The sequence below is a fragment of the Natrix helvetica genome (genome assembly GCF_964273705.1).
Source record: "Natrix helvetica genome assembly, chromosome: 11".
Taxonomy (NCBI): Eukaryota; Metazoa; Chordata; class Lepidosauria; order Squamata; family Natricidae; genus Natrix; species Natrix helvetica.
In genome coordinates, this window is record NC_138562.1 from 9,581,398 (window position 1) to 9,603,701 (window position 22,304).

Consider the following 22,304-nt stretch of genomic DNA (forward strand, 5'->3'; position numbering starts at 1 on the left):
TCCAGGTTTCTGGCGTGCATGCATGTGCTATGACCAGCTGACCTTCATGTGTGTGGCAGTGCGGAAACTGGAAGAGTTGGCCTTCTGTTGTCCTGATCATCGTGTGTGCATGCCCACCAGAAACCCAGAAGCCTAGCTGGCTGGCATGCATGCACATGCCGGAAAGCGGAAGTTTATTTTCAGGGGGGGGCGCATGCCCCTGGGCAGCTCCTCTTCCAGGTTGCGGCCCAGACGAGCTTGCACTCGGTGCCGAAAAGGTTCTCCATTGCTGGCCTAGAAGCCGTTCCAATCCAAAAATCAGTATTTTTTTCTTAATATATTTTTATTATTTTTACATTTAAAAACAATGCAATACCGCGGAGTCGGGGTGATCATATATTCACATTATATACAGCTAGTTTCAACCATTAACAGTTAAACTACTTGATACATTGTCTATCCTTCTGTCCAATCACAATATATACATTTGTTCCCGTGTTGTCATCTTGTCTTATACCAATCATAAAATCTATTCCATACCTCAAAATATTCTGATTCCCCTTTATTTTTAAGTTCCAGAGTGAGCCTATCTGCTTCTGCACAGGCCAACACTTTTCTGATTATATCTAGCTCTGATGGTGTATTTTCTTTTTTCCAATACTGTGCATAGGTTATGCGCGCTGCAGTTAATATATGTATAATTAGATAAAGTGTATCTTTCTTAAACCCCTCCGGTATTATGCCTAGGAGAAAAGTTTCTGGTTTAAACATAATTTGTTCTCCCACCATTTGTTCTAACAACGATTGAATCATTTTCCAATATTTTTTTGCCTCATTGCACGTCCACCACATATCATAGAAAGTGCCTGGTGTTTTTTTTACACTTCCAACAGTTTGGGGCCAGATCCAAAAATCATTCTTGAACCAATAAGGATCCATCACACATCTGCTATAATTTCAGAAATTCTGGATTTGGCGTTGCCATCGCAGAATATATCACTTTAAAAAAAAAAAAATCAGGACTGCAGCTTTCAAACTGTCTTCTTGGCCCTGGAAACTTTGTGGCTAAGCAAATTTAGCCTCATGATTTCCCCGCACCTTGTTTTCAGAAGGCGTACAACTAACATTGGAAGAACTAATGAGGCCCACAAGTTTCCAATTTTGTCCAACTCTGTGACAGAGGTCCCAGATGAAAGCTACAGAGAGAAGTAGAGAACAACAGGGGGGGAGGGGGGAACATCCACCATTTGTTTATCCGTTTTTAAAGAAAACCTTTCCCTCCTACCCGTTACAAAGCAAGGAACGCGCAATGTCCCTGTTGAACGCCATATTTAATCAATGCAACTGTGCTGGAGACGTATTTTTTTTTGATGGACACCCTCCCGGTTGCATCAGTAGGATTAGCGTTTTCACGGAAGAAGCCCCCGCCAAGGCTGTTGATGCAAAACATCTGAAGTTCCTAAAACAAACCATATAAAACGTAGGATCAATAAAGCAAAGGATTGTTGCCACCCGGCGTCATATCCTGGCAAACTGTGTTTTCAGGAGGCGTGCTGAAAGCAGAATCATTTTGAACCGAATTCAGCTGCCAGCTGTTTGCTACATACAAAGAAAACTCCCAAGAGTCAAAAGATACGAATATTTTTCCTGTTCTGCAATGCGGTGTAACGTTGTCAGAAAAAACATGGCTGCGCTGTTTGTGATGGAGATGAGAGTAATTCAAGGATTATACAACCCTTTGGTGCCCTCTGAGCTTGCTTGCTTTCTTGCAGATGTTTTATTGCCCAAACTAGGTAACATCCTAAGCATTGATGATGTTACCTAGATAACGTGGGACTCAAAACACAACCTAGAGAGTTGCCCCTGCATGGCCCTATGGGAGTCTGACAACCAATCAGAGTACAAGATCAAGATCAAAGCCCAGAGAGGGCATAAAACCAGGGACTTTCAGCATCTCTGCCCCTTTTTCTTCTTCACCCAACATCTGGAAGCATGTGGTCCCCTTTTTCTGTTCAGGAGCTCAAGCCATGTGATCCTGTCCACCATTAAACCATCTTTCCAAGCAGCCTCCATGTTTCCAGTGTCTTTCCCCCCACTTGGAACTGAACCCAGAAGGACATTTCATCCAACGAGTGTGAGCAAGACTAGTTCACCCTTCAGTAATCTGAAATGGAAATGAGCATGGGAAGGCTAACCTGAACTCAGCAACGTATTTATTTATTTAGGCAACGTAGATCCCACCCAATTCCACAGAGATTGGAATTGCTTGCAGACGATGCCAAAGCTAAATAGAAATGATGGTGGGGCGGGAGGAATGGTCCTGTGGTTGGAGACCATTTCCTACCAAGCTCCTCCTTGGGGAAAAAAAGAGTGTAGTGATCCAAGTCTCCCTGTGCACCTGATGTCAACCCATTGGTCCAACGTCCTTCACGAGTCTCCTAAAATTTCCTCATCTGACCTAGATAACATCATCAGAGCATCATCAGGGTAAGGAACCATCTGCAAGGAAACAAGGAAGCTTAGAAAGCAACAAGCACAGTTCTCCTCCTCTTCTCCCTCCTCCTCCTCCCAAACCCCACTCCCTTCTAGTACTGATGATATTATCTAGTTTGGTTATGAAACATCTGCAAGAAAACAACCAAGCTCAGAGAGCACCCCCTCATTTCAACCCTGAGCCATAAATACACTTCATTATTGTTGTTGTTAGTTGCGAAGTCATGTCCAACCCATCGCGACACCATGGACAAGCCTTCCTGTCCTCAAACATCCCCCGGAGTCCATTTAAGCCCATGCCTACTGCATCAGTGACTCCATCCAGCCACCTCATTCTCTGCTGTCCCCTTCTTCTTTTGCCCTCAATCTTTCCCAGCATCAGGCTCTTCTCCAGGGAGTCTTTTATTGGTCCTTTATTAGTCTATTAAAATTCTCAGGCTTGAGGGACCTCTCTTTTGCTCCTCTGAATAATGTTTTTAAATATTATATTAATAGGAGATAACCCTCTCATTCTTGCACACCGTATAGAAATACATCTTCATTGTAGAGCAACAAACCAGTCAACAGTTTGCTCCCATTTAAGGAGTTGGCCTTACAGGATGGGGAGGTACAGGAAAGAGCAACGCTATTCCTGTAAACCAGGATCAGGAAATTACTTGGAGCTGCTGGAGAACTGAGAGGCAGCTTCACGGTTCTTGAGGAAAAGACACACAAAGGCTGTTGAGGACAAGTAGAAAGGCATGTTTGTTTGCTACTCTGGAGCCTTTCGCTCTCTCGTCCAGCCACACATATACAGTACACACACACACACACACACAGAGGTCCTGTAGGTTGTTTATACCTGAAGGGCCTGGAGAAAACGTTCTTTTCAATTGAAGGTTTAAAAAAAGATTGCTCCTTTGGGTAACTTGATGGAAATTCTTCCTTAGAGTCAACAGCATTAGCAGACAAATCAACCAATCTTGGGTTGATTAATTTTGTTGTTGTTGTTGTTGTTAGTTGCAAAGTCATGTCCAACCCATTGCAACCCCATGGACAACGTTCCTCCAGGCCTTCCTGTCCCCTATCATCCCCCGGAGCCCATTTAAGCTCACGCTTACTACTTCAGTGACTCCAGCCAGCCAGCTCATTCTCTGTCATCTCCTTCTTTTGCCCTCAATCGTTCCCAGCATGAGGCTCTTCTCCAGTGAGTCCTTCCTTCTCATTAGGTGGCCAAAGTCTTTGAGTTTCCTCTTCAGGATCTGGCCTTCTAAAGAGCAGCTAGGGTTGATCTTCTCTAGAACTGACCGGTTTGATCGCCTTGCAGTCGAAGGGACTCACAGGAGTCTTCTCCAGCAGCAGAGTTCAAAAGCCTCCATTCTTTGCTGCTCAGCCTTTCTTATGGTCCAACTTTCACAGCCATTAATTTACTGATGCAATTGATTCTAGAGAAGATCCAGCTTTGGATCAGAATGACTTAGTGAGATGCCTGAAGCCACCCAACATGGATTGTTAACCACAGTTTAGAGTTTAGCCGTGTTGTGATGTAATGGAAACTCTTCCTTAGAGCCAATGTTATTAGTAGATCCATCAACCAAAACTTGGATTGATAAATATCCACCTTTGGGTTAGAATGAATTTGTGTGATGCTTGAATCCAGCCAATATGGGTTGTCGGTAACCACAGTTTAAGACTTATAGTGTGTTGTGTCGCAAACTCTGCCAGCAGGTCTAGTAGGAGAGATGACTCTGCATGGAATTGGGCACAATGAAAATTGTCTATGGAGCAGGGTCGAAATCCAGCAGGTTCTGACGCGTTCTGGAGAACTGGTAGTGGAAATTTTGAGTAGTTTGGAGAAGCGGCAAATACTACCTGATCCCAGAGTGGGGAGGGAATGCAGATATATTTTGCAATATCCTTCCCCTGCCTTGCCCACCAAGCCATGACCACAGAACCGGTAGTAAAAAAAAATGAATTTCACCACTGCTATGGAGTCTTTTTCAACTCTTTTGCATACCCTCAATACTTCCTGAGTTGGGTGGGACAGTCTGTCCTAGGAAAAGGGTTGGGGGAAAACACCCCTTCATCACTACCCTGAATGTTTAAGGGGGGGGGGAGAGATAAAATGGCTCTGGGCCATGCCAGGCACCCCAACCCATTTGGGGCTTCTAATCCACCGCTCAAGAGAAAGGAAAAGTAATTGTTTTGTGGGTTCAGGTGAAAGAATGAAGATCAGGGAAGTGAGTGAGTGAGTGAGTGAGAGAGAGAGAGAGAGAGAGAGAGAGAGAGAATCTGTGTCTGTCTGTTTGTGTATTTCAGGGGTCTGTAACCCATGGCTCTGGAGCCACATGTGGCTCTTTCATCCCTCTGCTGTGGCTCCCCGTCGCTCAAAATATGCGTCACACTCGCCGGCACGCGATTTATTGAGGTTTTCGATCCATTTTTTTTATATTTTGGGGGGGAATTCAAAATGTTTTTGTTGCATGCAGAAATAAAAATTTCTTTTCTCTGTAGCAGTTCATTGATTTCATAAATGCAACGCACTATAGGTTTTTTTATACATCGCATAAAAGTAAATAAACATATACACGTATGCCTATGCAGCACTAGCTTCATTTAAGATGTCAAAAGGGCTTTGTGGCTCCCCGTGTTTTAGTTTCTGTGGGACAAGGGCCCAATGGCTCTTGGAGTGTTTAAGGTGGCCGACACCCCCCCCCCCCTCCTTTGTATCTGTACAGAGCAGACTTTCTCAAGCTTGGTAACTCTAAGACGGGCAGACTTCAACTCCCAGCATTCCCCCAACTAGCGTGGCTGCCTGGGGCATTCTGGGAGGTGAAGTCCACCGGATTTCAAGTTCCCAAATTGAGTTCGCAAGGTTAAAAAAACCACGGGGCTAAGAAAACCGCTCCTGAGCGATCCCTCGATCTTAAATCAAGCCACCGGAGCGGCCTCCCGTTTCCCCTTCCTTTGCAATCGATCTAGCCAAGGATCCCCCCCCCCGCCTCATTTCAGTTCCCCACTCAACTCAACTAAACCACGGAGTAAATTACCCGGGCGGGGGCGGGGGGGAGAGAAAGAAAACCGATCCTCCTCCTCCTCCTCTCCTCCCCCGCCCCATCTCAGCCCTGAATGGGGGGGGGGCGGGGACAAGAAGGCAAAATCGAAAGGCCGGGCCAGCCCCTCCGGATCCTGCCACGACCCGCTCGCCGTCCAATCCCCTTCGAAGACCCCGTTTCCCACCCGCGCCAGCCCGGCTGCAGCCCCTCGTCCTCCGCCGCCTGGTCTCCCTCCGTTCCCCCGAGAAATCCGGCGCGGAATTGGGTCGGGGATCGCGCAGGCGGCTCCTTTCCAAGACGGTTGGGAACAAAGGAGGCGAGATCGGGCTGGTGGGCGTCCCTGGTCGGGATGAAGGGTGCCCGGGACGTCGCTTGGCCGGAGATCCGAGCGGGGGACCCGAGTCGGACCGAAGGATGGCGCTGCCTGGCATGAAGCCTCTTCGCAGCCGATCCGGAACCAGGGGCTACCTCCAGAATCCGGGGATCCCGTCTTGAGCGGCTTCCCTTTGTTGGGTAAGGCGACCGAGCGATCGACTGTGGAATTAGGCGGCCTGGCGCGCGCGGCAGCCCGATCCCCGGGGGGGGGGGAGAGGGAGACCCTTTGAAGAGCGTCGGGGCTCGCGTGGGAAAGTCCGCGTGGAGGAGGGTGGGGGATCCTTTCTGCCTCGCCCGCTTTTCCTTCTAAGAAAAACTCAGCTGCGCTTTTCCAAGCCCTTTGATCGACTGCGGGTCATTGGGCAGAGAAAGGCGAGGGTCGGGATCAGAGCGAGGAGTGGGGGTGGGTGGGAGAGTGGGAAGGAAAAAGGGATCGCGTTGGCGGTGGGCAAAAACCAGGCAGCCGAGCCGAACGGTTCTTTCTCTCTTTTGTGCTTTGAGTCCCCCAAGTATCTGCAAAGCAGTTTTTTTTCCCCTCCCAAGAAATAGTAGATTCTAATCATGCGTTTCTTAAGCTGCTTAGTTTAGAGAACTGATATACTGGCCACCTCGTCTCCTTAAAGTACCTTCTTACTCTTGAAATCCGTTTCCATCAAGATCTGAGGAAGCCACTAGATTCCAGAGCCTAGACCAGCCCTCCAAAATGTTATCCCTCCCCCCCCATAAGTGGGATGCTCCCATCAACCTTTGAGAAACGCTGAATCTGGAAAAGTTCAGGGAAGTTAGAACCTGAAGTGATCTAACTTTCTTCCTATTTCCCACGGTAACAGTAGCAGAGTTGGAAGGGACCTTGGAGGTCATCTAGTCCAACCCCCTGCTCATGCAGGAGACGTGTACTAGGGATTTGACCCACCGAATTGCCGACCTTTCTGATGGACAAGCTTAGCCACTGACCAAATAGTGGCATGGTCCCTTATTTGCATAAGGCTTTGGGGCTGGTTAGCCCCTCTCCTCCCCCCCTCCCTGCTGAAACACCCCCTCCCAAATTCTTTAAAAGCTAAATTTTAAATTCCTAGCTCCATAAGAACAGTTAAAGTTTTTGCCCCACAGAAATCAACCCGGGCCACGAAATGTTCTATTTCTTTTTTATAATACTGTAACAAAGTTTTTTTTTCTAAACAAAAAGAAAAGCCTAGGAAGAAGAAACAACATTGTGTGAAACATATTTTTTGTTTTTCTGAAGTAGCTTTGTGTGGGTGTGTATTCATGAGTCAAGGTTTCGATTTGCTATTATTATTTTTCTTTAGGAGCTGTTGCTATATAGGTAAAAGCTACTGATCTTTTGCAGTTTTTTTAAAGGTCAAATAAAATGAGCAGAGGCTAAAATTGGATCCAGGTTCCAGATATTTTGAAATCTAATACTGGGCCACAGTCTCTATTAGTTCAAACAAGGCACTGTTCCTTTCAGTCTGTTTTCCCATTAAGATATAGAAGATAGGCATGGATCTTAAGCTTTTTTCCCCTTTCATTCTGGCTGGAGAAAGCTAAATATTTATTAAAGGTTTACTCACAATTAATTCCCATTCATCCATGGGATTTGATCCCCAATGCCTGTGTTTAGGATTGCAAGCTTAAATGATTCAGTTTTGCCAGATCTTAACTATTCTGATTTTGGGTATTTGTCTTTCAAGAAAATTCGATACATGCAAATGTTTTCAAGAGATCACAGTCACTTTCTGTTGTTTATTGATACGTCCTCTGCCTGCCAGAGTTGGCAAATTCTAACTTCTCTAAACTTTTCCAGATGTACTGTTTATCAAAGGTTTATGGCAGCATTCAACTTATTGGGGATAAAACTTTGGAGGGGTGTTCTAGAATCTGGATCAGTGTCATAATAATATGTGAAAAAGAAGATAAAGCAACATCCCAAGTCTCATTATAGTAAGAGTTAGGACAAAGCAGAATAATAATAAGTGTTTCCTGGGTAAGGTAAAGGTTTCTCATATGTGCTAGTCGTTCCCAACTCTAGGGGGCGGTGCTCATCTCTGTTTCAAAGCCAAAGAGCCAGCACTGCCCGAAGACGTCTCTGTGATCATATGGCCGGCATGACTAAACGTTGAAGGCGCATGGAATGCTGTTACCTTCCCACCAAAGGTGGTCCCTATTTTTCTACTTGCATTTTTTACGGGCTTTCAAACTGCTAAGTTAGCAGAAGCTGGGAAAAGTAACAGGAGCTCACTCCATTACGCGGAGTTAGGGTTTCGAACCTCCGAAATGCTGACCTTTCTGATCGACAAACTCAGCGCCTTAACCACTGAGATACTGCGTCTCTGGGTAGTAAAAGAGAATTGTTGTACTACTAGAATCAAGGTTTTTTGGCTACATTTGTTAAATGAATCGCTGCGGTGGTTAATATTAATAATAACATTATTAATATTAAGCGATCCTTAAGCGAATCTAGTTTCCCCATGGACTTTGCTTGTCAGAAGGTCGCAAAGGAGGACCAGGCGACCCGAAGACAATGCAAGCGTCATAAATGTGGGTCAGTTGTCAAGCATCTGAATTGCAAATCACATGACTACGGGCGTGCTGCAACGGTCGTAAGTGTGAAAAATGGGCATAAGTCACTTTTTTCAGTGCCATTGTAACTTCAAATGGTCACTCAATGAACTTTTGTAAGTCGAGGGCTACCTGTAGAACTTAAAGAAAGAATTTAGTTTGTGTCACCTCCAAGAACTGGAACTCAATATTCTTGTTCCTGCTATAAATACAAATGCCGCATGATTATCTGTTTCTTTCTAAGGGCCACGGTGATCACAGCTGTTGATCGTATTTAAAAATCTATTGAGTGCCATTAATGTTCAGGATACTGTCATTCAGTATTGCAACATCTGTACTGTCCAGATGTTACTTGCATATTACAACTTTCCTCATCCTTCAGGTTTAGTCATAGCAATTGAGGCAGCGGGAAAGATCAGTTCGATTTCTAAACAGACACTATTTAATTTTAATGGATACACATAATGGATGTGTAAATTCCTATTTCTCTATCTCTTCTTGAAAGTCCCTGTACTTACAACTGAAAACATGAGGAAGAAGGGGTTCAGACAATAAAATAACACCCTGGATAAATCTGAGAATAAAAGAGGAACTAAAGTCTATGGAGGAATTCATGCTATTATTAATTATTATACTAAAGTGCTTTGACATTCAGACAAATTTAAGGACATAAAATTAGCTGCTTGGAGCAATGTTGAATTTTAAATCGCCTTTATTTCGACAAATAACATTCCCAGGCTATTTGGCTATGGCATCACTTAGAATAGAATAACAAGCGTTGTAAGGGACCTTGGAGGTCTTCTAGTCCAACCCCCTGCCTAGGCAGGAAACCCTACACCACTTCAGACAAATGGTTATCCAACACCTTCTTAAAAGCTTCCAGTGTTGGAGCATTCACAACTTCTGCAGGCAAGTTGTTTCATTGATTAATTGTTCTAACAGTCAGGAAATTTCTCCTTAGTTCTAGGTTGCTTCTCTCCTTGATGAGTTTCCACCCATTGCTTCTTGTCCTACTCTCAGGTGCCTTGGAGAATAAATTGACCCCCTCTTCTTTGTGGCAGCCCCTGAGATATCAGAACACTGCTATCATGTCTCGCCTAGTCCTTATTTTAGTTAAACTAGACATACCCAGTTCCTGTAACCGTTCTTCATATGATTTAGCCTCCAGTCCCCTAATCCTCTTTGTTGCTCTTCTCTGCACTCTTTCTAGAGTCTCAACATCTTTTTTACACTGTAGCGACCAAAACTGGATGCAGGATTCCAAGTGTGGCCTTACCAAGGCATTATAAAGTGGTATTAACCCTTCACGTGATCTTGATTCTATCCCTCTGTTGATGCAGCCTAGAACTGTGTTGGCTTCTTTGGCAGCTGCTGCACACGGCTGGCTCATGTTTAAATGGTTGTCCACTAGGACTCCAAGATCCCTTTCACAGTTACTGCTATTGACCTCAGATCCAGCAGATCCTCAGTCCATTAGCCCTCCGTAAAGAGCTGGTTTTTCTCCCAGTTGGTGGGTTAGAGCGAGCGGACATGTGTGGATAGTTCTGTTGGATGCATGCAAGAAGATAGCTGTGGCAGAGAGTGGTTGGCATTTATTTTTTTGGTTTTATACTTGTTAAGTGTTTTCTGGCTTTTGCTGCTGTTGTGAGTTGTGATACGGCTGCCATAGAAACCATAAGCCATGTTCATTTGCATAGCCAGGAACATTCGAAAAAAGTTTCCGATTAACTTTTAGCTGTGAAAAATCAATTTATCTCGAAGTGGCAAAAAATGTGGGTATATGACGTCTCAGCGTCACCCACAAATGGTTGCTATGTTTCCTGTTGTTAGGGGATTGTTTTGTGTGTTTCGTTTTATTGATTGTATTTTTATTGGTCTGTGACCGAAATAAAATGTCTTCCTAAGATGGGCTAGTGAAGAACAATTGTAAGTCACTTTTTTCAGCGTGGGTCATAATTTTGAATTGTGGAGAAAGAAACAGTCATAAGTTGAGGGTTTGAACGCTTGAGTTCATGAGTTTCATGACCTGGGTTTTTCCACCCATGTCACAAAGCCAAAGAATGAATCTTTGACCATCTGCATGCAGAATCTGAGGGGCACGGTAGCTCAGCGGCTAAGACGCTGAGCTTGTTGATTACAAAGGTTGGCAGTTTGGTGGTTCGAATCCCTAGCACCACGTAACGGAGTGAGCTCCCATTATTTGTCCCAGTTTCTGCCAACCTAGCAGTTCGAAAGCATGTAAAAATGCAAGTAGAAAAATAGGAACCACCATTGGTGGGAAGGTCACAGCGTTCCGTGTGCATTTGGTGTTTAGTCATGCCGGCCACATGACCACGGAGACGTCTTCGGACAGCGCTGCTTTTTGGCTTTGAAATGGAGATGAGCACCGCCCCCTAGAGTTGGGAATGACTAGCACAAATGTGCGAGGGAAATCTTTACCTTTATGCAGAATCTGATATTTGTTAAGGGTCTGTAACAAAGAAGAAGTTTTTCTTCTGCCTCTTCCTTTTTGCTCTCCTGATTCCTCAAAAGAAACCAAATGCATGTTGATGTTTCAATGCGTTAAGGAAGATATAACAAGGAATCATAATGGTATTGATCCACGATACGGTGAGAGTAGAAACCCCCCCAACAAAGGACAATAAAAATGAGCAAAAAAAATTCAGAAAATAGAGCAGAAAACAGAAAATGTTGAGGGAGAAACAGGGGAGACAATTCCAAAAATAATACAAGCAGACAAAAAGATTGAAGAGATGGCAATAATTCTGAACACGGAACAAATAAAATATTTTTTTAAGAATTCAAAAGAGAAAAGAGAATAACAAGAAAGATCCCTTTAAAAGGATGGGGGAACTGAGGATGTGTAATCTAGAGATCCAACAGCAAGAGACAGATACTGTAGTCGCAGAAATATTTAGACTAAATAAAAATGACAAAAGGAGTTCCAAGATACCGGAGGAGAAGCAGGAGAGATACACCAAAAAGCTAATAAGAGTTGAAATTTTAAAAAGGGCAAGAGATGATGGATGGACATAGAATATTTTTTAATATGGTGGTTATTCTAATAAGTGTTAGAAAAAGAAGTAGAAAGTAAAAATTGGGAGAACAATATTATGTAAACTGAAATATAATAGAATATATTATGATTACTATCGATACGCAAATGTTAGAAGTTGAAGAAGTATGACTATGTACATTTAAATGGTAATATCTTTATCAGAATTGTATGCAATTCTGGGTATATATTGACCCAGATAATACACTGTCCATTAAACACCTATGGATGTTAAGGAATAAATAACATTATTTTAAAAAAGAAAGAAAAAAAACCAGATGCCAACCTGTGACCATAATCGTTTCTAATTCAAAACAAACCATGTATTTTAATTTTTAACTGCTCTCTTTAAGCAAAAAATAATAATCCTTTGCAATTGTTTGTTTTACTGTCAGAGTTTTTAATAAAGAATAGAATTGTTAATCGCACTGTATAATTGCACAAACGTATTGTATTTGTCTCCCTGTCTGTCTCTTCCTTCTTTAAATAGGACAATAGATTCTGTAAATTCAACTGGTATTATTAACACAATGCATGTAAACAGATTAAAATTAATACAGTCTTTATAATACTGTTGGGATAGTTATGGAATCATGGCATAATGCCCAAATCAAGGGCTTTATTTAATGCATAATCTATCTATTTATGTGGTGACTAGAAGTTGCAAATAATTGATGGTACGTCTAATCATTTAATGAACAGACGGGGAAGCAGAAAATCAAATGTCTACATATGCGAGTCATTTAAGAACTAGTCAATTGCTTTTTTTAATTGTTTTAAAATCCAAAATTGGCTGCGGCAAAAAGCAATTAATTTTTTCTACTTGGTTTTATAATTGTGTTGATTTCTGTGGGACATGAAGACGAATCTTAGAATAGAACTGATCTAAGTTCCTTTTCCAGAACAGATTGCAGAGATATCTCTTGCAAATAAATCCCTTCTGTTCAGGAAAAATACGGCCATTGGATGTGCTTGTTATCCTGTGCAATAACGTTGTTTCCGTTTGCTTTTGACTTAGCGTTTTGCAAACAAGTTAGAGATGGTCCAGTTGCACAGTGCATGAAGTCCTTGGGATACTTAAGCCATGATTCATGATCTAGGTGACTCAGCCAGTTCTAATTTAAACAAACCATGCCTTAGCATGATAGATGAACCCATCTAACATGGAGGGCAAACTTTATCTACAGTATAACAACCATTCCCCCATCCCAATACATTTCATATTTAGGATCAATGTTGTCTGCTTCACATGTTACACCCTGGCTATTTAGCTGTCTGTTTATCCTATCCTATCCTACCTTATCCTTCCTTCCATCCTTCCATCCATTTTACAAATAACTCAAGGCAGTAAACATACCCATACATAACATACCCTGACTATCTAGCTGTTTGTCTTGTCTTGTCTTTCTATCATCTATCATATGAGCCGTGGCGCAGTGGTTAGAGTGCATTACTGCAGGCTACTTTTGCTGGCTGCCTGCAATTTGGTAGTTTGAATCTCACCAGGCTCAAGATTGACTCAGCTTTCCGTTCTTCCAAGGTGGGTAAAACGAGGACCCAGATTGTTGGCGGGCAAGAGGCTGACTCTATAAACCACTTAGAGAAGGCTGTGAAAGCACTGTGAAGCGGTATATAAGTCTAAGTGCTATTGCTAAGTGCTATCTCCTGTCTTTATTATTTTTGCAAATAAGGTGGCGAACATATCCAGTACACCCACCTCCTCCTATTTTCAATACAACAACAATCCTGTGAGATGGATATAGCTGAGAGAGAAGGACTGGCCCAAAGTCACCCAGCTGGCTTTCATGGCTATGGCGGAACTAGAACCCACAGCCTTTCTAACCTGGTGCCTTAAACAGTAGACCAGCTAGCTCTGACCACAGCTGAAATTTCTTAAACACTAAACACAGCCTAGCTGAACACATTTCGGTTCCGAACTAAACTCAAGCCGTATCTAAGATGGCTTGCTGATTGACTTCTTCTCCTTCCCAGTTTTGGGAAGAACATTTTGCCCTGGATTTCAATACCTGTTGTGGCCCACCAGTGATCAGCGGAGCTGGCAGCAGAGTTGGACATTGAGGAGGTTGGGGAGGAAACTGGGCCAGTCCTGGAGGCTGGGGAAGGCTAGGACGAAGGCTCTGCGTCAGAGGCAGAGAGGGGGCCGTGGCCGTCTGGCAGTGATCAGCTGCCTACAGAGTTAGACAGCAGTGAGGCAGAGGAACAGCTGGAGCCTATTCCAATGTGTGTGTCAGGCGTTCTAAATACCATGCAGAATTAAATCATTGTCCAAGGCAAAGTTATGCTTAAAGGTGCAATTTATTCATGCAGGCAAGTTAGCACGTCTATGGAATTCCAACTCTGATGTTCTTTTTGGAATTCCACCCAGTTGAAAGTTCATGATCTATCCCCCACACCCACAAATCCATCACATGTTCCAATCATCATCTTCCACGCTGGCATCTACACCCCTCTGCTTCCGGTCAGGTGTCGAGGTGCAGAGACAAAAGATGACCTTGGCTTCTATAAAAGAATGATAAGAATACATTCCACAATCCTACTCCTTTCTATTCCCCCCTCCCAACTACTACACTAATGAAACAGCATAGGAAATTATAAGAAAGTGTGGCAGGCCAAAGATCCTAAACAGAACATAACTACAGGCCTGACAGTGTGTATGTGCGCAGAGCTGCCAGAAGAAAAGAACAACTCAGAAATCAGGAACAACTTGGGAGTAAAGTCACAGGTGGAAGGTGATTGGCCCCTCCCATAGGAAATAAAAGAGGAACGAAAGGGGAATTGGGTTTTTGCAGGAAACAATTCGTTCATTTGGTTGTTAGGAGTGTGAAGATCTGTCTGTGAATCTCAGAGACTCTGTGCCCAGTCTTTCCTTGCACAGAACCTCATTTGGAAAATATTTACATGGCAGCTTTCCACGATAGATAAGATCTGTAGTCATAAATATTCCTTTGAAAGACGTTGCCAGGCTTTGCTGAATGTGAATGAAAGGAATTTACATTCGTTTAATAAAAGGGGTTTTGTTGGGACCAGGACTCTGCCTCATGCTTTTTGGGGAAGCCTAAGTCAGAACAATATCTTTAAAGTGAATTAGAGTTATTTCTTGCTGAATTAAAATTAAACATTGTTAATACTATTTTCCCCCAGTTGTACAATTCATGACTTCCCCGTTCAGTTGCATGAATAATTAGATTTTCTGAGCGTCTGGTCTCCATTCCCAAGGCTTTTGAGGAGTGCATAGAAGACAGGGCTTATGCACCTTTGATTCAATATGAAACATTTATTTGGATATGTATTTGGATATGTTCACCGCCTTGAATTATTTGTAAAAATAATGCTTCCTTTGGCCAACCCGCCCGAGACACAGGCAATTGGAAGGGAAAGGAAAAATCTTCAAGACAAGTCAACTCTTGGAGGCTTCACACCAGATTTGGTATTCAGCAGGTTCTGACCAGTTCTGGAGAACCAGTAGCAGAAATTTTGAGTAGTTCAGAGAACTGGTAAACACCACTTCTGGCTGGCCCTGCCCCTATCTATTTTCTGCCTCCTGAGTCCCAGCGGATCGGGAGGAAATAGGGATTTTTCAGTAACCTTCCCCTGGAGTAGGGAGGGGAATGGAGATTTTACTGTATCCTTTCCCTGCCACGCCCACAGAACCAGTAGTAAAAAAATTTTGAATCCCACCACTGCTTCACACAAGAGATGGGTTTCTGCCGGTTCGGTCCGGATTGGGCGAACCGATAGTGGCGGCGGTGCATGCATGCACAAGTGAATCAGCAGTTTAAAAAATGGAGACCTACCACCGCTTCACATGCACCCATGGCAATGGTGGGTTCCTAACCAGTTTACTACTGGTTCGTTGAGAGAGGGCGTTTTGCGCATGCGCAGAAACATGCAGTGATGGGAGAAGAGACTGGGGAACCGGTTCGTGGGTGTGGCAGGCCTGGGCCGCTGCCAGTTCCAGCGACCCAGGCCGCCAAACGACTACCAGTTCAGGCAAACCGGTCCAAACCAGTAGTAAACCGCCACTGCTCCATGGCAATCAGAAGAGGTTTGGCCGATAATTCCACTTTGATGCTTTTAAAAAAATGGAATTGTGGATGAACAAATCAAAAATATTGCATAAATACGTTCTTTTCCTGAGTTTAAATACCAAGTACCTGAAAACTACGACACTGAAATTATATATGGAGTAGACGAATTGAGTTCTAATAATGTGCGTATTGTGCTTTACCATAGCCCCTAAATTTCTTTGTGAATGTTTTCAGTTGCCTGGGGCAACAGAGAAAAAAGACACACATGCATACAGACAAGAGATCGTTATTGTGTTAGCTCCCTCACAAAAGGAACCCCAAAAGGGAAGAATAGGCTTTTGTAGGTCTTTAGGTTGAAAATATAAAGTGGTTTGTAAACAGAAAGACAGAACTTACTAACCAAGTTTGAATAAATAGAAAGCAGAAATAACCAGCCCCGCGGATTCAACTTTATTAATTGTAAGACATGTGAAGTTGATTTGAAAGTGTTGCGCAACAAGAAACATCATAATTTAATGAGAGCTGTGCTTGCATCAGCGAGAATAAATTTTGGAAGAGAGGCAGAAATGAGGCAACTGCTTGAGATGGCAAAATTACTAACTCTTCTCATTAGAGTAAAGGTGCCGGCAAAATTGAACTGAAGCTTTTAGTTTTTATTTCCTGCTATCTCTTTCTCTTCATTCTTTATTTACTCTTTACTCTTTACTCTTTCTCTTTCTCTTTCTCTTTCTCTTTCTCTTTCTCTTTCTCTTTCTCTTTCTCTTTCTCTTTCTCTTTCTCTTTCTCTTTCTCTCTCTCTCTCTCTCTCTCTCTCTCTCTCTCTCTCTCTCTCTCTCTCTCTCTCTCTCTCTCATGTTTCTCTAAAGCAGTGGTTCTCAATCTGTGGATCGGGACCCCTTTGGGGATCGAACGAACCTTTCACAGGGGTCGCCTAAGACCATCGGAAATCACATATTTTCAATGGTCTTAGGAACCGAGACACCAATTTTATGGTTGGGGGGGGGGTCACCACAACATGAGGAACTGTATTAAAGGATCGCGGCATTGGGAAGGTTGAGAACCACTGCTCTAGAAATTCAGTGCTGTCACTGTAGCCAGAGGTCATGCTTTGGTTTACAAAACAAGAGTTTAGGATCCCCATGTGATTTGGGATAGAAATGACTCACCCTTGCTCCAGAATGTAATCTTTCCTTTTTTTATATGAAAGTTATAAGACTATCTATCTATCATCTATCTATCTATCTATCTATCTATCTATCTATCTATCTATCTATCTATCTATATATATATATATATATATATATATATATTTGTCTATCTATTATCTGTCTGTCTGTCTATCTGTCTGTCTATCTATCTATCTATCTATCTATCTATCTATCTATCTATCTATCTATCTATCTATCCTATCTGTATCTGTATATCTATATATCTATCTATATCTCTCTCTATCATCTCTCTATAATCTATCTATCCTATCTATAGCTATCTGTCTGTCTGTGTCTGTCTCTCTGTCTGTCTATCTATCTATCTATCTATCATCTATGTATCTATCTATCTATCATTTTGCAAACTAAACTGGCATATTTTAAAAAATCAATACCCCCAATTATCAAAACGCCATGATCTTTAAGAAGATAATAGTATAAAAAAAGAAATAATTAAATAATACGAAGGTTTTTTTTTTTTAAAGAATCTTGCCTTCGAGGCTCACTTATTCTAACACCGCTTTTAAATAAAGTTAAAATGATGCCCTGTACGTCAGATTTAACTGAATACATCTCAATTGTGGTCTTTTTTGCTTCCTCCTGGGCTTAAGTGCTACAAACAAACCTTTCATGGTTCAAATCCTTCTTGGAGAAGTTGTGTATCCTGCATTGTCTAACGTTTGCTCCTCAAATCCCCACAGATGGCAACTGACGTGGTTCTTCCCCCTCCCTTCTGCTGCTTTACATACTGGGTCAGATGTTAGAGCCTGTCTTACAACAGGAAACAAGCAGCTGGAATGTCTGTTCTGCTGTTGTGTGCCAGATGTTTGTTTCCCTTCTGCCAGTCACCCAACTCTTTTGCTAGCATTGTCTTCAGATGCTTTAGGCATTTTTGTCATCGATGCAGGGAGGGGAATTACACAGGGGTTATCTGCCCACCCCAACAATAAATTCTGCATTCTTGGTGGAAAGACGGTCTGTTACCCCATAGGAAAAGGCTGCTTCCTTCAGTTGGGATCCAGATGGTTATCTAGCAATAGGCTAAAAAGATGAGAAGTTTCCTTATCCTATGTATCTTTTATTTTATGTCCACTGAGAGCATCTGCACCAAAGACAGATTCCTTCTGTGTCCAATCACACTTGGCCAATAAAGACTTCTATTCTTTTCTATTCTAGAGTCCCAAGGGTGTTTTTCAAAAGGCAACTGGACTTTTTTTTCCCCTTGGAAACCCCTTGATACCCTAATAGAGATTGTTCAGTCTCAGTTAGGCTCTATAGCAGGGTGTCAAACTCAAGTCCCAGGGAGCCGCCATGGAAACAGCAAAGCCTCGGCCAGTGAAAACGGAGCTCGGGAGGGCCATGTGCCCCCCCTCGCTGTTAGAGGGCTAGCAAAACAAACTGAAAAAACAAAACAAAAGAAGAAGTGTTTCCCCTTTTGCATTGGAGCATCCAAGAAGGGACAGGAAAGGAGAAAGGGAAAGAGGAAAGACAAAGGCAAAGAAAGGAAGATGGGAAGAGAGCAAGGAAGGTAAATAAGGATGTTTAGTTGTGTAGGACTAAATCTCTGAGACCTCATCTCTTTCTGTTTTTTTAATTTTATTTTAATACAAACATACCGTCTTTCATTGAAGAGTGTGTCATCTGGGTACAAATATTTGTGCAATAACAATTAAAATTACAGCCATATTCATTTTATCTATTTTTAAGTTAACGCCAATACATAACATACTATTATAACAATCCCCTTCTTAACTTATTTAACTCTATTAATGCAGTTTCCGTATTTCACTCCTCTGCTTTCATTTCTAATTTTTGTGTTTATTCTCTAACCATTGATAAAATAACTTCCATATACTATAATAGTCAGATTCTTCCTTTTCTTTAATTGCAAGTGTTAATCTATTCAATTCTGCAGATTCTAATATTTTCTTCATCGCATTCTCATCCGTAGGGATCTCTTCACTTTTCCAACTTTGTGCAAATACAATTCTAGCTGCAGTTATTACATGAATAATCAAATATACGTTTTCTTTACTATAAGTTTCTGGTACAATCCCCAACAAGAATAATTCTTGTTTAAGTTCAATATGTTATTGTATCATCTTCTCCAACCCCATATGAATTTTTATCCAATATTTTTCAGCTTCTACACATGCCCACCACCCTGTTTCCCCAAAAATAAGACCTCCCTGGATAATGAGCTAAAATAAGCCCTCCCTCAAAAATAAGCCCCCCCCAAAATATTGCAGCATAGCAGCAGCCATGACCATGCTCGCCTACTCCTGCACCTTAAAAATAAGATCTCCCCGAAAATAAGGCCAAGGGCTTATTTCGGGGGTCAAAAGACAATAAGAGCCTGTCTTATTTTCAGGGAAACACAGTAGATGTGTTTAAAGGTTGAATCATAGTAACTGGACCAAACTTTGTTAATCTTAGATGTTTTGTTGCTTAGCCAAGCTTCATCAACCAGAGCAAAATTATCTGCCTAAATTATTTTAGGGCGAAACATGGTAGTACGATCCTGGTATCTGGTGACCAGTGGTGGGTTCCAGATCCCGTTCCAACTGGTACGGTTGGAACGGGCCCGGCGGCGTCCACATGGACACGCGCAGCGCACGTTCATGCATCTTAGCGCCTCTGCGAGCCTCCGTGACGCTCCAGCTGCTCAGTGGAGCGTCGCGCAGGCTCTGTACACGCCGTGCGCTGAAGCGCAGAAGCCTTAAAAGACCGGTAAGGAGCTCGGGCGGGCGGGTGGGCCCTCCAGAGCCCCCTACCAGAACGATATCCGGTGCTCCAGGATGGCTCCGGTACGCCCACATCGGGGCGTTCCGCCTACAACCCACCACTGCTGGTGACATTCCCAACATTTGACTTGATTTGTCTTTAAATATCTTTGCTAGTCTTTCCAGTGGAAAGTGCCATCTATAAAACATTTCTTTCTCAACCTTTTTGTGTTCTTCAGGAGAAAGTTTCACATCATGACTCTGCGGCCGCAAGCTTTCAACCAACAGAAGATGCTTCTTGAAGCAGTGGGGGATTCCTGAACTTCGGTACATGGATGCCACTTAATTTTGCTTCACCAAGCGCAGCGCTGGAATGGGAAATCACAGCAACAACCACACCTGCGTGATCGACGATTCCTTCAAGTACAACCTCTATGGAGCCATCTACAGCGTGGTCTTCATCCTCGGCTTGATCACCAACTGTGCCTCTCTGTTTGTCTTCTGGTTCCGCATCAAGATGCGGAGCGAGACAACCATTTTCATGACCAACCTGGCGGTCTCAGACTTGCTCTTCGTCTTCACTCTCCCATTCAAGATCTTCTACAATTTCAACAGGAACTGGCCCTTTGGAGACCCCCTGTGCAAGATCTCTGGGACAGCCTTCCTGACCAACATCTACGGAAGTATGCTATTCCTCACTTGCATCAGTGTGGACCGCTTCCTGGCGATCGTCTACCCCTTCCGGTCTCGTTTGGTCAGGACGAGACGCAATTCAGCAATTGTGTGCGCAGGAGTATGGGTTTTGGTACTCAGTGGCGGGATCCTGGCATCCTTGTTTTCCACAACGAATACCACCAATGGCATAACAACATGTTTCGAAGGGTTTCCCAAGGACGTATGGAAGACCTACTTGTCCAAGATTACAATATTTATTGAAGTGGTTGGCTTCATCATTCCCCTTCTGCTCAACCTGACATGCTCATCACTGCTTCTGAGGACCCTCAGGAAGCCAGCCACCCTCTCCCAGATTGGCACAAACAAAGAGAAGGTGCTGAAGATGATAGTTGTGCATGTCACTATCTTCGTGGTGTGCTTTGTCCCCTACAATTCCATCCTTTTCCTTTATGCTCTTGTACGTTCTCAAGCTGTAGCCAACTGCTCTCTGGAGACCTTCGCCAAAACCTTCTACCCAATCACCCTGTGTATTGCCACTCTCAACTGTTGCTTTGATCCTTTCGTCTACTACTTCACTTCAGAATCCTTCCAGAAATCGTTCTACGTCATTCCTCCTCTCAAAACAGATTCCCTTTTCAAAACTGACACTCCTCTAACGAAGGCTCCCCTGCCACCGATACTGGAGGAGCTGAGTGACCAGATGATTACGAATGGAGGAGACCTGACCTGTGAATCCAATTTTTAACCCTGAAGCTTTCTGCACTAACAGTAGGATAGGCATTGAACTGCAGAGAACTTGGTATTAACCCAGTAGGTGGGAATTATGTAGAACATGTATGTATGAGAAGTCAAGCAGATGCTCTTCCTTCTGAAAACATATCCTCATGTTTTAACTCCAGTAACGTATGCACATTTGGCTTTTGAAGCATCAGAATAATAAAATATTTCATCTTGTCCTTATTTATTCCCTCCCCTGCTGATTACTGTTAAAAAAAGGTAAAGGTTTCTCCTCTCTAGTTGTGACCAACTCTAGGGGACAGTTTTCATCTCCATTTGCTAGCTGAGGGAACCAGTGTTATCTGAAGACGCTTTTGTGGTCATGTGGCTTCTGTGGTCATGTGACTGTACACCGAGACCCATGGAATGCTGTTGCCTTCCCACCAAAGTGGTACCTATTTGTCTACTTGCATTTGCATGCTTTCAAAATGCTTGTTCTGACCTAGGCCTCCCCAGCAGCACGAAGCCGAGTCCTCATCCCAATAAACCCCTTTTATTTAATTGACAGTGAATTCCTCTCCAGCAAAGTCTTTCCTCTCCCACAGTCTTTCAAGATAGCTCACAATTACCGTCCTTGATCAGGCTTGGAGAGTGGCCAGGCCGATCTCTTTCAGATGCCGCAATACTTGCCAAGAATACAGGAATGAACAAATTGTCTCCTGCAAACTCCACTCCCCTTTCGCTCCCCTTTTAAATCCTGTGGGAGGGGCCATTCACAGTCCACCTGTGGCTTTACTCTCAAGACGACCCTTGTTCCTTAGCTGTTCCCTTTGTCTGGCAACTCTGTGCATGCGCACACTGGGAACAGGCTCAAAGCTGTTCATCTCCCTCGCTGATGTCTGACTCTGAAGGCAGCTGATAACTGTCTTGACAGCCCTGGCCCCCTCTCTGCCTCTGACCTAGAGCCCTCGTCAGAGCCTTCCACAGACTCCAGGACTGGCCCATGTTCCTCCCCAGCCTCCTCACTGTCTGAATCTGCTGCCAGCTCTGCTGGGCGCTGGCGGGCCACAACACTCGACAAGACTGACTTGAAGGCACACAAACACACCTCAGCAAGACACATGTCATACTAGATTGGCAGGAGCTGGGGCAAGAATGGGAATTCACCCCATCACGTGGTGCTTGGATCTCAAACTACCAATCTTTCCATCAACAAGCCCGGTGTCTTAAACCGCTAGGCTACTGTGTAGTTATTGAGCAATGTCCTTTCCCCCCAAATCTGATGGAGCAGAAGCAAGTTTGTTCTCCCAGTTCTCTTCCTCCAATATGGAGAGAGGGGTTCCTCCTCATTGAAGTAAACTTCCCCTCCAGTTTCCCTTTTGAAATGAACAATGAAAGTAACCTAACATAGAACTTCCCTTGTGGGTAGAATATGA

General features: G+C 43.4%; 1 protein-coding gene across 2 annotated transcripts; it reads left to right on the plus strand.

The window, feature by feature from the left end:
- Nucleotides 1-5,620: 5,620 nt before the first annotated feature.
- On the plus strand, nucleotides 5,621-21,111 carry LPAR4 (lysophosphatidic acid receptor 4). Of its 2 annotated transcripts, none has more exons than XM_081964139.1 (2): nucleotides 5,621-6,020; nucleotides 19,716-21,111. In XM_081964139.1, exon 2 carries the CDS (start codon nucleotides 19,850-19,852, stop codon nucleotides 20,894-20,896), a length of 1,047 nt encoding a protein of 348 aa, XP_081820265.1. In that variant the 5' UTR covers nucleotides 5,621-6,020; nucleotides 19,716-19,849; the 3' UTR covers nucleotides 20,897-21,111. The 2 variants fall into 2 exon arrangements, with proteins under 2 accessions (XP_081820265.1, XP_081820266.1); XM_081964140.1 differs by lacking the exon at nucleotides 5,621-6,020 and adding an exon at nucleotides 12,833-13,036.
- The last annotated feature ends 1,193 nt before the right edge of the window (nucleotides 21,112-22,304 follow it).